Source organism: Perognathus longimembris, chromosome 28, assembly GCF_023159225.1.
Source record: "Perognathus longimembris pacificus isolate PPM17 chromosome 28, ASM2315922v1, whole genome shotgun sequence".
NCBI lineage: Eukaryota > Metazoa > Chordata > Mammalia > Rodentia > Heteromyidae > Perognathus > Perognathus longimembris.
The window spans coordinates 15,060,042-15,076,241 of NC_063188.1; the positions used below are offsets into that span (position 1 = coordinate 15,060,042).

At 40.1% G+C, this 16,200-nt stretch overlaps 1 protein-coding gene across 3 annotated transcripts in view; it reads left to right on the plus strand.

Annotated features, from left to right (window-relative positions):
* The window catches only part of Hs6st2 (heparan sulfate 6-O-sulfotransferase 2), a 260,379-nt gene that overhangs the window by 173,357 nt on the left and 70,822 nt on the right, over positions 1 to 16,200 (plus strand). For 2 of the 3 annotated variants that reach the window (XM_048336354.1, XM_048336356.1), the window contains exon 3: positions 9,586 to 9,618. The exons of the other annotated variant lie outside the window; for it this stretch is intronic. In XM_048336354.1, coding sequence (XP_048192311.1) covers positions 9,586 to 9,618 — 33 coding nt within the window. The remainder of the gene's footprint in view (positions 1 to 9,585; positions 9,619 to 16,200) is intronic. 3 annotated transcript variants of the gene reach the window in all.

A 16,200-nucleotide genomic window follows, 5' to 3' on the forward strand; every position in this document is an offset into this window, starting at 1 on the left:
GGGCCTGAGCACTGTCCCTGGCTTCTTTTTGCTCAAGGCTAGCACTCTGCCACTTGAGCCACAGCGCCACTTCTGGCCATTTTCTGTATATGTGGCACTGGGGAATCGAACCCAGGGCTTCATGTATATGAGGCAAGCGCTCTTGCCACTACGCCACATCCCCAGCCCCCCAGTCTCTAGATTCTTAATAAGATCAGCACTAGAGGGCACTCTTATGATGCCAAAATGGCAGATTCCACCCCCCCCCCCCCCCCCGCCCAGCCCCCTGAATATGATGGGCAGGGTGGGAGTGGGAGGAGAGAGGAGATAGTCCATAAAGACTGGTACAATGAAGAGCTCAGAGAACACACACGCAATTTGAACTGACTGGCTTGCTAGTGATTAAGAAAACATTTATTTGAAAAGGTGTATCCAGTGATCTCCTTCACTTTATTTCCAATATGATTGTACTTCAGCAATGTAGGACCCTGGTACTCTTCATCATTTTTCCAATGAAAAGAATGTTAAGACTCACTGTTCACACCTCATAGAGTAAAATCCTATTTAGGCAGAAAACAAAATGTGGCAGAGGAGCATTGGAAAATGTATTTACAAGTTAAGAGCTAGCAGGCAAGAAGAATTTCAAATCCTTGAGTTCTTTTATGCTTGTTTTCTGTCTTTTGCAGCCCTTGCTCCTGAGTTGTTCTACAGGGATGTGTGAGGGTATTTGAGGGAAAGTCCTTGCTTGCTTACTGCCTCTAGGCAGGTTCTGGTAGGAATAATGGGGTTTGTGTGGTATCAAGAAAGGGACCACGCTTGGGGCTGGGAACTGGTTGCTTACACCGGTAATCCTAGCTACTCAGGAGGCTGAGAACTGATGATCAGAATTCAAAGCAACCCTGGGCAGGATAGTTCATGAGACTCTTATCTCCAATTAGCCTTGAGAAAAGCTGGAAGTAGGGGCTGGGGATACGGCCTAGTGGCAAGAGTGCTTCCCTCGTGTACATGAGGCCCTGGGTTCAATTCCCCAGCACCACATATACAGAAAATGGCCAGAAGTGGCGCTGTGGCTCAAGTGGCAGAGTGCTAGCCTTGAGCAAAAAAGAAGCCAGGGACAGTGCTCAGACCCTGAGTCCAAGCCCCAGGACTGGCCAAAAAAAAAGAAAAGCTGGAAGTAGAGCTGTGGCTCAAGTGGTAGAGTGATAGCCTTAAACAAAAGAAGCTATGGGACAGTACCCATTCCTTAGTTCAAGCCCTAGGACTTATGACCTTCCTGAAGGAAGAAAGGAAGGAAGGAAGGAAGGAACCAAGGAACCAAGGGTCCAATAGATTTGGGTCCCAGTCTTGGCTCTGTCACTGATGAAGCTCTGTGATCTGCTGCACATTTCTGCCCCCTTAGGGTGTCAGGGTCTAGAAAAGATTGGGTTATTCTAATAGCCCCTAAAAGATCACTAGAAAATGCTTTCTGTTCCTCAGAATCTATGATTGATGCAACAAGACCTTTGTATAGAGAGAGAGTTTTTTGTTTATAGTAGGCAAGATTTGGTACACATCTCAGAGTAGAGGGCTAATGCCATGCTGTGAATAGATATTGTAACGGAAGACTTTTCCAGCTCAGAAGGGTTCAACTTCCCATATTGATCGGTCCAAATAGAACCTGAGTGACTTACTATGCTAAGCCCTTAGAACCCTTCCAACTTGCCTCTATGTCTAAGTTAGTTGCTTCCATGTGGTGAATGAGCGTCACGCAGAAGCTTAAGCATATCCACATGCAATTCATGGTGAAGCGAGTATGCTGTTGTCATTCTAATGGCAACAAGAGCAACTTGCCTATGCAGACGTTGGCTCTAGGATCTCTTAGAGAAATAGCACACTGCATAGATCTGTCTAGGTCTTGGTTTATAAGAATGAAGGCTATAGCTCATAGCAAAGTTCCTGACTGAGAATAGTCATACTTAGTCCATCACCTTGTTGTGGAGACAGTAAAAAGCCATCATCCCCTCTTGGGAATAGTCATGAACAGAGTTTTACAGCCAGTTAATGGCCGATCTTGGACTAGCACTTGTGACTTTGATTACAAGCTTCTTTCCTTTATCTTGTGTCATAAAGTATATCTTTCTGCACTTACACTGATTCTAGGAAATAAGCAACCAGTAGCTATTAACTAGAGGGTTTGTGTACAGTTGCTTTGTGATACATAGTTTGTCATTTAGGTGATATCAAAAGAGAGAGAGAAGACTAGTTTTTTAAAATTTATTTATTGTCAAAAATACTGTACAGAATGATTACAGTTTCATATGTAAGACAGTGAGTACATTTCTTATCAAACTTGTTACCTCCTCCCTCATTTTTCTCCCATCTTCCTCCATCTCCAAACCCCTCCCCCCGCAATTGTATGGTTAGTTAATAAAAATATTTTTGCTGCTGACTGCTAGTGGTTCATACTTGTAATCCTAATCTCCTCAGCAAGCTGATATCTGAGGATCACGGTTCAAAGTCAGCCTGGGCTCCAATCAGCCATCAGAAAACCCGAAATGGAGCTGTGACACAAAGTGGTAGAGTGCTAGCCTTGAGCACAAAAGCTTGAGCAATAAAGCTCAGGGAGAGCACATAAGCCCTTAGTTCAAACCCCCAATCAAAAAGAAACATATTACTTTCTGTTGGAGAACTGGAGATTGAACCAATAGAAGGTAATTTCTTTGCATCTATAAGTCTCTGCGTTGTTAAAATGCCAAAGAATCAGACTGAGATCCTTGTCATTTGTCAGTCAAAAGGCACAAGAATATGGGACGGAATCACCAAATTCAGGGTCAGTGAGGAAGGGAGATATTGTGAAAAGAACAAACAAACTTAAAGGAGTTCATAGTTCTGCCAGTGGCTGGGGCTGTTTATGAGATTTAAAAAAAAACACAAATAAAGAGTAACAATTAGAAAAATTGTTCTAGATTCCAATATTTCCAGTCCAACCCCAAGGAAGCTTCTCAGGGAGAATGCATGGTTCCTAGTTGACTTGGCATAGAACAAGGAAGAAAGGAAAATGTGGTATATATACACAATGGAATTTTACTTATCCATCAGAAAGAATGATATTGCACCATTTGTGAGGAGATGGAAAGATTTGGAAGAAATTAAGTGAAGTAAGCCAGACCCAAAGAAACATAGGTTGTATGGTTTACCTCATTTGTCCTAACTAGAATGTGCCTATAAATCTACAAGTAAATACACTGGAAACCAGAAGACAAAAAAACTATATACTTGAACACCATAATTTATACAGGACTCCAGACATTTGCACAGTGAGTTTCAAGGAGGATTTTTTTTTTTTTTTGCCAGTCCTGGGGCCTGAACGCAGGGCCTGAGCACTGTCCATGGCTTCTTTTTGCTCAAGGCCCTCTGCCACTTGAGCCACCGTGCCACTTCTGGTTTTATCTATATATGTAGTGCTGGGGACTCGAACCCAGGCCTTCATGTATATGAGGCAAGCATTCTACCACTAGGCCAGATTCTCAGCTCCGAGGATATTCTTATGAGAGGATCAGAAAAGCTCAATATCTATGTAGATATGATTATAGGAAATGATGTTTATTGAAATGAACTCCAAGAAATGGATGCAAGAGGTTTTTCTTTTTTTCTCTTTGTTGCTGTTTCTTTTATTTCTGTACCTTTTGTCTTGTTTGTAAGTTTATCTATTTGGGGGAGGATAAGAGGGGTTTGGGAAAGGAAAACTGAGAGAAAGCAAGGGAAGGAGTGACAATGTTCAAACAGAAAGGTTCTCTTTACCTGACTTATGTAATTGTAACCCCTCTGTACATCCCCTTTATAATAGCAATAAAAACCACACACACAAGTAGTCAAAGAGTAACACTAAGATATTGGGTCATACGTCTCCACTGTGCTGATAAACGCAGCTGTTTTCATTGTGGCCTTTTGTGTGCATATGTTTTTGACCACTTGCTTTGATAGGATAGTTCTGTGTCCAGAACAATAAGATGGCTCAGCAACAGAGACTTGGGCATTGTGTCTCTGACTGCCACAGAGTCCCTATCATTTTGAATTATTTTCATATTTAGCCCTCTTCCCTAATAAAAGAAATCACCTTACATAAAATTTGTTACATGGTGAACTCATCTAATCTTTACAAGTAATGTGAGAGTCATTCTTTGAGACTGGACATCATTGGACTACTCACACAAGTTGTAAGTGGGTTTCTCCTCTAAGTACACTGGCTGAGAAGCCAGTGATCTGTCAGTAAGCATATCTTTTCGTACATGTACTGAATATCATCTATCACTAGTGTACATTCTTTGTAGGTAAGAGTGTCATGCAGTTAATAAATGAGTCTCTGGACTACATTATCCAATGGGTGTGACTCTTGAACTTCCTTCATGGCCTTGCAGCACTTCTCAGGCTTGGCAATAAGAGAAAAGCTAAGGCCAAGCACTGTCACATTTTGTAAGTACAAAGCTTCTTTTGCTACAAATGGAAACTCCATTTGCCTTTACCACTTGGGACAGTCTTTAATTGTAGTCTTTGGAGGTTTAGACCCCTTCCCATTCAGAACTAAGTTTAGTAATCAGAACACAAGAGATTTATTTTGGTCTTTACTTATATTTCTATTATTTATAAGTAGTTTTATAAAGGCATGACCATTCTACAAATCAGTTAATAAGCACAATGCATCTTTTTGGAGGTGGGGGTGGAGGTCAGTAGTGTGGTTTGAACTCAGAGTCTGAACACTATTCCTGAGCTCTTTTGCTCAAGGCTAGCAGTCTACCACTTTGACCCACAGCTCCACTTCCAGTTCTTAAGTGGTTCACTGGAAGCAATAGTCTCACAGGGATTTTTTCCACCCAGGCTGGCATCAAACTTTGATCCAAACATCTCAGCCTCTTGAATAGCTAGGATTGCAGGTGTGAGCCACTGGTATCCAGTGCACAATGCATTCTGGGCACTTTGATCATTTGTCTCTTTGAACATTCTCTCCCCCATCTCTCCCAATCACGCCTCCTCCCTTCAATCATTTTAGTTTCATAAGGTATGCATTCTCCTTCCTTCCTTCCCCTCCTCTCCTGTGTCTCTCCCCCACATCTTTCAATATTCATTCTGTTGCACTGTGGATTAATATTTCTAAGGAATTGTACTATTTGAATTCTCCCCCAGTGGTACCATATTTTGATTAATACATTTGTGTACACTTGCATACAACCCCATATGTGTTTGGTTGTATTAGAATCCACATATGCACAAAACAAACAAACTATGTCATTTGTCTCTCTGGACCTGACTTAGTTCATGCAGTTTTTCCATATCCATCCTTTTCTTTGCAAAGATATGTGTGTATGTGTTTATCCACTTGAATTTATTGTATTTGACCTTCAAAAGACCAAATGAAGAATGTAGCCTAAGCTACAAAATGAGCTACAGAGGAGTTGGGATACAGACCAGAAGGAGGGTTTGAATCACCTTTCACAAAGTCTGTGCATGAATCTGGCCTTTCTCTAGGCACATGTGTGTATGGAGATCTCTACAGACAACTAGCCGTCACTGGTATCTCACGCTTTTGGCAGGTGAAAAACCCACATCAGCAGAAAGAGAAATGGGAGGTATGAGCAATTGTTCATCAATTAGTTTTTTAATTTTGTCTCATTTCCTTGATTAATTTCCTATTGTGAGGAACCAGACATTCTATATTTCATCTAAACAAAGCTGTTTTCCTAGGCAGAATAAGTTCAGCCACATTTCAATTTGGTCATTATTGTTTTGGCCATGTTCTCATTTTCTTATCGATGCAGGAATGCTGGGCTCTCAGCTGTTTGAACTATTACTGGCATGTGGCACTAAGAAAACAGTTGGAGATTGATGTATTTTAAAAAGGCTTGGATTGAAAATGAAAGGCAAAGCTATTAGATAAAGACTATTGGAAGTAGGAGAGTTTTAGAAACTTTATGTCATAGAGATTAGAGAAGAGAATTTTCCCAAGATAAAATCAGTTATTGGTAAAAATCAAGACTAGAAACTAGAGATGCTAATTTCAGGCAAGGGCACCTGATGTTTTACATCATCTTTCCCCCCCATAGCTCTTAATTTTGAATCCTTAATAGTAAAGTTAATTAGTTCATTTTTATTTTTGAAGCCTTTGGCATTTACCTTGAAGAATGTAAATACAAAGACTGGTGTCATGGTTTTAGGGTCCTGGTAAAAATGAATTTCTAGCTCCAGTTTGTAGACTCCCAATTCACCTCTAAATTCCCATTACTCTAGTGATGTGTGCGCCTACACATGCTACCTTCCTTGCTATTTCCTTCCTGCCATTGAAGAGGTTACTCACATAGTCCTGAACTTAGTGGAGAGGAAGATGGCTTTTGTGGTTTCTTCACTAGTTGGGTCACGGAATAACCAGGGCTCTTTTTGTTCACCTACTGCCATTGATTTCCCCTGAGGTGGCTTGCTGGGGGCTGTTGAATTTAATAGCAGCAAGTCACCTGGACCAGCTCTTAGAGGAAAACAACAGCAATCAATGAGAAAGAGCTCTGTTAGCATGTGGGAATACAGAATTACTGACAGTGACACTGAGACAAGTGTAAGTTAATGGGGCCAACTGAAAGGAAACCTGATTGACAGCCTGTTAGGGTGCCTGTTTACCAAGAGAAATCATGAATTTGTAAATGGCAAGTCTACTACAAAAAGAGAATCCTTTCTAAGACAGATAGATGTTGAATCTGATGTTATGGGTATATTCTCTCTCTCTCTCTCTCTCTCTCTCTCTCTCTCTCTCTCTCTCCTCCCTCTCTCTCTCTCTCCTCCCTCTCTCCTCCCTCTCTCTTTCTCTCCTCCCTACACACACACACACACACACACACACACACACACACACACACACACACACAGACACAGGAAGGTACTCTTTGCTAGAAGTAATCATACAATTCTGCAACCTCTTATTCCAAGGAGATAGCTTACAAAGGATTCCTCAAATAGTAAATGTCACAGTAGCAGAGATTGCTGTCCATATTATTCACTGCTGTAGCCATTGTTCCTATAACAATGTTTGGCCTCTAATTGATCATAAATATTTTAGAATAATTGAAGGATATTTTTAAATAATTCTGTGAACCTTCCCAAAGGGAATATGTGTGTATTTGTATATAATCGGTTCTTAAAAATTCAATCAATCAGCTGGCCACTGGTGCTTCATACCTGTAATCCTAGCTATTAAGGAGCTGAGCTTTGAGGATTGTGGGCCCGTCTGAGCAAGGAAGTCTGTGAGACTTATATCTCCAATTAAGCACCACAAACTTAGAACTGTGGCTCCAGTAGTAGAGTGCTAGCTTTGAGGAAAGAAATCTTAGAGACAGTACCCAGACCCTAGATTCAAGCCCCTTCTCTACCTCCCTCACTCCCCCACCCCACCCCCCAAAAGTTTAAATGTCCAATCATCAAATATCCAGTGGCTCATTCCTGTAAACCTAGCTAATCAAGAGGATGAGATCTGAGGATCTTGATTCAAAGCCAGCCTGGCCAGGAAAGTTCATGAGACTCCTAACTCCAATGAACCACTAGAAAACTGTGCCTCAAGTGGGAAAGCGCTAGTCTTTAGTTCAAAAGCTCAGGGACAGTGCGCAGGCCCTGAGTTCAACTGCATGAATGACCCCCCCCCCCGCCCCAAATTTAAATATGTAAATGAATCAACTTCTAATCAGAATGCCTTTCTTCCCCACCTACCCTCTTGTCTTTTGAACTTCTCCTGCCTGGCCTTCCGTTCACTTGCAATGACCATTCATCTTTGTGATTGGTGGGACCTCAATCATCAATCCATGGCCCATGACTGAATTCCCTTCTGGCCCTCTTCATTCCCAGGTAAGACCAAGAGCTTCCAAAAGCCCTCTCAGCACATTTCAACAGGCAGTTGGGATGTTTGCCTAGCAATTAGAAAGATACTAATCTCAAAGACACAACAGTGCCCTAATTACAGTTAAATCTAACCCAGTCCTGAAAGAAATGCATAACCTTACATTATTTGAGGATTTCAATTTGTGAAATGAAAAATCATGGTTTTAGAGACTGCTACACATTTGACTTTGCAAGTTGCTGGTACTAAAAATCAACATATGGCTTAATGTTTTCTTTTGAAAAGTTTGTTGTTGGGGCTGGGAATATGGCCTAGTGGCAAGAGTGCTTGCCTCATATACATGAAGCCCTGGGTTCAATTCCCCAGCACCACATATACAGAAAATGGCCAGAAGTGGCGCTGTGGCTCAAGTGACAGAGTGCTAGCCTTGAGCAAAAAGAAGCCAGGGACAGTGCTCAGGCCCTGAGTCCAAGCCCCATGACTGGCAAAGAAACAAAAAAGAAAAAGAAAAGTTTGTTGTTGTTTCTTGTTCTTGTTATTCTGGTGTTAGAGCTTTGTTTTGTTTATAATTTCACCCACAGTCATTCATTCATACATATATATATATGGAGATATATGTATATGTATGTATATATATATATGGACAAGTGTGATACAAGGGTTTCTAGCCTGTGTGAGGAACTTAAGTCATGGGATAGGTCAGTGTATTCTAGATTATTTCTTCAGCTGGAATGAAAGAGAACTCAATGGACCAGTGAATGGTAAGTCAACCCCATGGGCTTTTCATTTTAATAAGTGTGAACTGGGAACTCACCAGGTTCATAACATTTGAGTCTTAAAGACTGAGTCAGGACCACACAAGGAAGTGATGATAAAAGACTCATATATTGCTTGTCAAGTGATGATACACAAGCTTTGCTGCTAACCCGGTTACTAAAAACACTCTCAACTCTGAAGTTGGCATATACATTGGAACACAAGAAACATTTCTCACCAGAAAATGCAAAGTCTCTGTAACCTGTCTAAGGGCACAGAAATGTGTTCTATGTTGTAATGTCCCTTGTTCTCCTGTATCAAGAAGCAAAAAGCTAATGGAGTCCACTGGAACACTCATATTAGCAATTTCACAGACCATGCCAGTAGTAGACATTCACACAATAGAATTAGTGTTTTATCATGCCCATCGCCCACCCCCATGGATTATGCGAAGATCTAAGCTACATTTTTTTCTGAATGAAGATACGTGCTTACTTTGATGGATGCCTTGTGTTTGAGTGGTAAGAACTAGAGAGATGATTTATATATCGCTTGGTGTGTGCTTTGAATTTTCATCTTTTTGAAGAGCATCAGCAATGTCTCATCATTCTTTTCCTTTTATTTACGCTTCATATGTTCTGATGTGAAACATTCTTTTCATGTCATTGGTGCCACAGGATTGGACTTGGTTTGGGTTTCTTAGCTTTTTTGTGTGCTTTGATTGTCATCATTCTTTGTGTGAGAGAATGGAATTCACAGGCATGAGAGACAGATCTACCTTCCCAGTTTCCCTATCCCTTTCAGCTTCTTGATCTACAATCCCGCCCTTAAATTGAGAGGAGCCAATAGAAAGCAAAGTAGGAAAGCCAACCTTGAGTTATTTTTTATTTTGGAAAGCTGGAAAAGTATAGTATCTAAGTGAAATTGGACAAAAACGTATTATTTCACCTTTTCTGTTGCCAAGCTCTTGCTAGCAATTGGTTTTCCTGTTCCTTTAACAGGTGGAAGATTTTTCAGATTCTAGATGCAGCAAGGTAAGTACAAATGAATTTTCTTAGTTTAACGGCATCAAGAGAACATGAAAATATGTAGATTTCACAGTTACCTATTAGTTTAATTTTAATACAAAACAAAGTTAATTGGGGGCTGGGAATATGGCCTAGTGGCAAGAGTGCTTGCCTCATATACATGAGGCCCTGGGTTCGATTCCTCAGCACCACATATATAGAAAATGGCCAGAAGTGGCGCTGTGGCTCAAGTGGCAGAGTGCTAGCCTTGAGCAAAAAGAAGCCAGGGACAGTGCTCAGGCCCTGAGTCCAAACCCCAGGACTGGCCCAAAAAAACCAAACAAACAAAAAACAAAGTTAACTGTTGGTGTAGACCTATTTTTGCCAGGACTCTTCAAATTTCAAATAGCAACTATTCTTCATATTTTCATTAGGGCCTGGGTAGATTTACTCAGTAGCGGAGTATAGTAAATTCTGTATTTAATAATTTAATCAGATTGCAACTCATTGACAGAATTTCATAATGGACACGAAAAAATTTAAAGATCATAGATTGTGTCTTGGTGGCATGAATACTAGGTTCTGCTACTATGTCGTTGGTGACATTGATCGTATCTTCTGACCACACTGTCGATGACCATTACTTTAGTGTTTGGTTGATTTTATGACAGAGAAACTCCGCGAGTGCTTTCTTTCTTCTTCTTCTTTTTGTCCTGTAAAATTTTCGACAGGACAGCATAGTGTTATCTCTGTCTAGGAGTTGTGTTACATAACAAAACAAGCCCTGAAATAGTCTTAATTTCCGTTATGGTGCTAGTCATTTGGACCAGAGCAACATATCTTCTCTTAGTAAGGAGTAGGAGAGGATTACAGATGGTGAGATGGGAAAATGCTCTTGGTAAATATTGATAGAGCTATTTTTTAAAATTCAGATAGATTGAATACCTGAAAATTCTTTGCAAGGCTGGAGTATTTTTTTGTCTGCTGGGAAAATAAAAAACCAGCAATTCATTTGGTAATCCCCATGGTGTCTGCAGTTTCACAAATGTACAAGATGATGATTATCTTTGTCTCCTAATTAACCATTTACATAAGCACTGGCTGTTATTTAGTTGTTGGAATGGAGTTTTATAATCCGGAGGAAGAAAAGAACAATCAGCAGAAGCCATCTCAAAAGCCTAGTATTATTGCTATGCACAAGCACAATTAACAGCGAGACTAATTGCTTCAGACTAGAAACTCATTTATTTTCCCATAGACAGTAAAGACATTAATTGCCAGAATTTTTGTCACTCTCTGTCTCTCTCCCTTTTAACTGTTGGTAGTCAACTGTATCATGTTAGGTCCACAATTGGTTGTAAGCAAATTATTTGCATGGATTTTCAATGTATCATTTTGTGATGGAGTTTCCAAGCTTCTGTTCCAGTTAAAATAATATTTTCACGCCATCCAGTTCTCCTGCTGCATTTATATCCTACTTCCTACACTTTAAAAATTATTGGCATTAGACCTGAATGCAAGAATCCTAGAAAGTCAGGCTAAAAGAAGATTTTAAGATCACCCTGCCAACTTCCCTTCTTTTTCAGATGAGCCAAATTGTTCGTAATTTGAATTTCAGTAACAACTACTAAATCAATAATGTCACACTTCTAAAAAAAAACACCTTTCAAATCACTGGTAACTATTGTAATATGTACATTTGAGGACTATTATAGTAAGGTGTTTTTTTTAAACAATTGGGTCAGAATTCTTTAAATATGTCTATAATTACTTCAGTATAGCCTGAATGATGATGATGTTGGTGGTGGTGGTGGTGGTGGATGTGTGTGTATGTGTGTGTGTGTGTGTGTGTGTGTATGTACGAAAGGAAATGCTTCACCTGATAACAGGAGACACTCAACCCTTTCCCTCATGCACAGATTGTCTAACTAATGGGAGAAATGTAGAGTAACACTTCAGTGGGTCTGACAGTGTGCCTTTCAGATTGAAATACACCTCACATCCCATCCTGGCACAAGCCCTCTCTAGCTGTAACACTTTGAGCAATTAATTTAACCTCTATTTGCTTCAGTTCGATGTCGCCTAACCCATTATAAAGAGTCAATAAATGGTAGAAGAGATTGCCTTCATTGTCTTGCATACCCAGTATCAGCTTTATTCTACACAAATATTTAATCTTATGATGGATTGAGGTACCTGTGCACCTTGTATGCCTCTACATGTAGCATCCCACATTCCAAAAGAATAGCGTGAGGAAGCCCAGATTGCACTACCCAAGGTTATCTGTGGTCACCATTTTTCAAGTTCCAATGATTTCTTCTCCAGCCTCAATCTTCTGGACCTCTTTCGAGATTTTGATACGTTAACACATCTTCTTATGCTTAAATTGTTCCTAATTTATCTTGGGTGTCTTGGGTTCTTTGTTTGGATCTTTTACCAACACACACACACATACACACGCACACACACACGCAGAGTTTCCCCCTCCTCCTTCCTCCTTTAAATAGAGCAATTCCCTAGGTCCTGTCATTGATCTGCTTCTTTTCTATTGCTCTGATGTCTCCCTGGGTAATTTCATCTCCTCACATAGCTTCGCCTTTAACCTGTACACTAATGATTCCCAAATTGACCCTGCCAATCCTTAATTCACTCAGGAGCTTCAGGCTAACTCCAGTTTCCAATTGCTTGCTGAGAATCTCCAGGGCAGGATATCCTTGGAGGCTGAAAGTGTAGTCTGGTTTTTGTCATCCCCTCAGGAATGCAGATGGAAGAATCTAGCGTTAGCAGTAGTGAGAAGTGAAAACAAGGAATAAGTAGAGAACATTAACCTGAACAGAAATAAAAGTAGTTTACATTAGCAAAGTGGTTCAAAATGGACTTTTCAGAGAAACCATATCATACAAACTTAATTCCTGTTATTATAAAGTGGAGTTATGTGGAATTTTATTTTACAGAGAAGGAAGCAGCTTTTCCAATGGAAATTGAATTCATTCTTTAGGTCCTACAAGATTGCTGTGTTTGAAAGGAATGTTAATTAAAGTCATATTTTGGGGGAAATTTTGGGTTGATGTTGTTTCTGTGTTTTGTTAAGTAAGTGAATATTCTAATGGGATGGCGGGTGTATCATCTTGACAGATGAGTGTGTGAGGATTTTGAAAGCATGTATCCACATAGACACATATTTACATGCTGGGTCTGGCTTGCCGGGGATGTTAAGTACATGCAAAATAATCAAGAACATTGGTTTTATTTTCATTCATTCATCAAATAGTTACTGAATATGCTAGGCTTTCTGTCACTGAATGAGACTGTGAAAATAGAACATAGAAGATTGCTTTCCTGAAGGGCACAATACATTTTTCTTTCGTCATATGCAGGTACATAGAGAGTTTAATTTGGTGTAGAAATATCTGCCTGTGATGAATAGTCCAATGAATGAGTATAACTTGGCTGACAATCTTAATAACCAAAGAGGACCTTATGGAAAGTAAAGCAGGGCTGCAGTGGGAAAAGAATGTGCATAAATTCGAATTAGAAATTGATTACCGCCTTTAAATTTAGTAAATACTGAATGGCTTTGGGTTTTGCATTCAAGCTGGCTCATCAATGCTTCAGGCCAGATTAAGAATGATATGTCTAACCCTAAAACTTAATTAGAGCCAAGGGATACACAAATCTTGGCTAATGCATGTACTGTCATTGGGGAGGTTTAGTTGTAAATGAGCCTTTCCTATGGAAATTACAGGCCCAGAGATGATATCTTTAGCAGACAACAATGGCGCTTTTTTTTTGTTTTTCAGAAGAGTGGATTCACCTTCTATGTTTCTGAATGAAAGTATAGTCCTTTACAGTGGATCCCCTATCATATGAAATGCCTGAAAAAAACACCTGATCTTCTAAATGGAAATTGCCTACTCATGTTTACTCTCCAGCTTTCTCCTCGGAAATCCAGTATGGTTGTTGACTTGCGAGTCTCAATTGCAAATCTTCTTGTTCTCACTGTCAGCATGAGTGTCGTATGAGCATGCCCGGGTCCCAAGGGTCTTTTATTGCACCGGAGATCTGCCTGGACATATGCTGCAGAACTCCTGCTGTGATTTGGGTCATGATGTACCTGCCACATGCCAATATGGTAGCACTTTCTGCTTTAACTTATTATTGTAAGTCAGGTACCGAGTGCATTTCTTTTTGAACACTGTCACCATTTCCCTTGTTTTTCCCCAGTTTTTTCCATCCCGACCCCTCTCCCTGTATAGAACCTTCTTCTTCTTTTTTTCTTTTTGAAATTAGGTGTGAGGCTTGATCTCAGAACCTGGGCACTGTCCCTAAGCACTTTTGCTCAAGGCTTGCACTCTACCACTTTGACCCACAGCTCCACTTCTGTTTTTTTGGTGGTTCACTGGAGATGTCTTTCGTGCATGGTCTGGCTTTGAATCCTAATCCTCAGATCTCAGTCTCCAGTGTAGCTAGGATTACAGGCGTGAGCCACCAGTGCCCAACTTCTTTATGCCACGAAACTCTCATTGCTAGGGTTCATATATTGACTGGTACTATTACTTTCTTTGGGGAAATGAGTTAGAAACATTAATTAGTTAGACACACACCCATCCACACACATAATGAATTTAGAGTTTTCGATGCTTTTTTCTAATAGCTTCCATCAGTCACAGTTTAACCCTTTTTTTTTTGTTAAATCTAAGATTTACTCATCCATTGTATAATTGTGAATATTGGTTATGTCATAGTACTGTTGCAAGCATGAAGAGTAATTAAGGAATGCTTGGCCACATCGGCTGGTGTGTTTGCAAGCATACAACCAAATGAAGAGGATTGTCTCAGAGAGTGTTAAGTGCCATCATAGGAACCAATCAAATTGGATTGAGAATATACATTTCCACCAGTTCATTCAGTACCAATTCTAGTTTTCCTGCTTCTGGCTATGCACATTGGAACCACCCACCTGTAGCCAATCCTTCAGCAAACCCCAGTACAGTCACTTGTCAAAAAACAATCCTATCCCATACTCTTTTTTCTTTATAAGCATTAGAAATAGGCAGGCTCTCTCCCTTTGCTATTGTAGAACATACATAGGCCTGCTAATTTCTTGGGAATATGGCACTTGATTACTTAGAACATTGTATTTACTCAAACGACCTGTGGAAATCAGAATTGGAAGTTAGTGAGCATTTAGCCTTGACTATCTGTATGGCACAGAACCCTGGAATGAGTGTTGGGAACCCGGATTTTCTGCCAGCCTTTTTTGGGGGAGGGGGAGCAGGAAGAACAGTATTGGAGTTTTCATTTTGGGTCCTGAGATCTCTCAGTTTGTGTGTTTGTTCTCCTGGCACTTTATCACTTCCAGCGATCCCTTCAGCCTAGCTTTGAACTGCTTATTTTGGAGATAGACTCTCTGAGACTTTTCAGTATGGGCTGGCTTTGAACCATAATTCTCTGGATTTTGTCTCCTCAGTAGCTAGGATTAGAAGTAGAAGCCACTCAAATGACCCATGTAGTCTTTACTGCTACAAACGAACCATGTGAGCTTACACACAACACTTCCCCTTTGTGAACCCATTTCTTCATCAATAAAACCAACGTTCAAAGTAAAGGATCCCCAAGGCTCTTTCTAGCTCAAAAGTGGTACTGTTAGTTGTTGTCAGAGACATAGGCCAAAATCTCTTTCCAACATTTTGTTTAATTTTGTAAAGTGGATATGGAAAAGCAGTTTCCCAGTCTATCAGCACTGCTTAGATTAAACATACATTTTCCAGCCAAAGCCAGCTTTACAATTCTTGTAAATGTCACAAGAAGTTAAAACATTGCTTCTTATTGCAACCTCTGCAAAGTAGGACAACAATTCAGAAAAAGGCAATTGTCAACTTCTTAAATGTGAATATCTGAAACTCTGCCATCTTTCCAGCACGCCCATAGGGAATTGTCAAAAAGAACCAACACCAATAAAACGAAGCAAGGCATTCAGAGTGGGTTTCAAAGTAGTGTTGTATGTACAGTGTTCATGCTGGAAACATTGGTGCCAAGAACGGCATGTTAACCCTTGGAAGGATACTCGGGATTGTTTTGACATCATTGTGGATTGAACGTATGGCGCCTTAAACTCAAGGCACACTTGAGCCATTCTTTGGGCAAAAGCCTTTGATCATGAGTGCAAGCCTTAAGTTATAGAAGAAAAAGGAAAGAATTCAGTTGAAATAAAGAAAGGTTTGTGGTTATACATCAGGTAGCCAGAGTTTTAAAATTATATATCATCTCTTGATATTTATTATATTATTATTGTGATTAAAATAAGACCCAGAGACGCTGAGCAAGTGCAGTTTTCACTCTTAATGATACCATAGCTTAATCTCCAACAGAAGAATGCCTTTTGTTACATTTTTCCAGTTAGAAAAAAATCCTTTCCTGTGCGTATTTTCACCTGTTTTAGTTTGTTGTTGTTGTTGTTGTTTTGGTCGATCATGGGGCTTGAACTCAGGGCCTGAGCACTGTCCCTGAGCTCTTTTGCTCAAGGCAAGCCCTCTACTGCTTTGAGCCACAGCATCACTTCCATTTTTTTACTTTGTTTTTTCTTAGTTCATTGATGATAATAGTCTC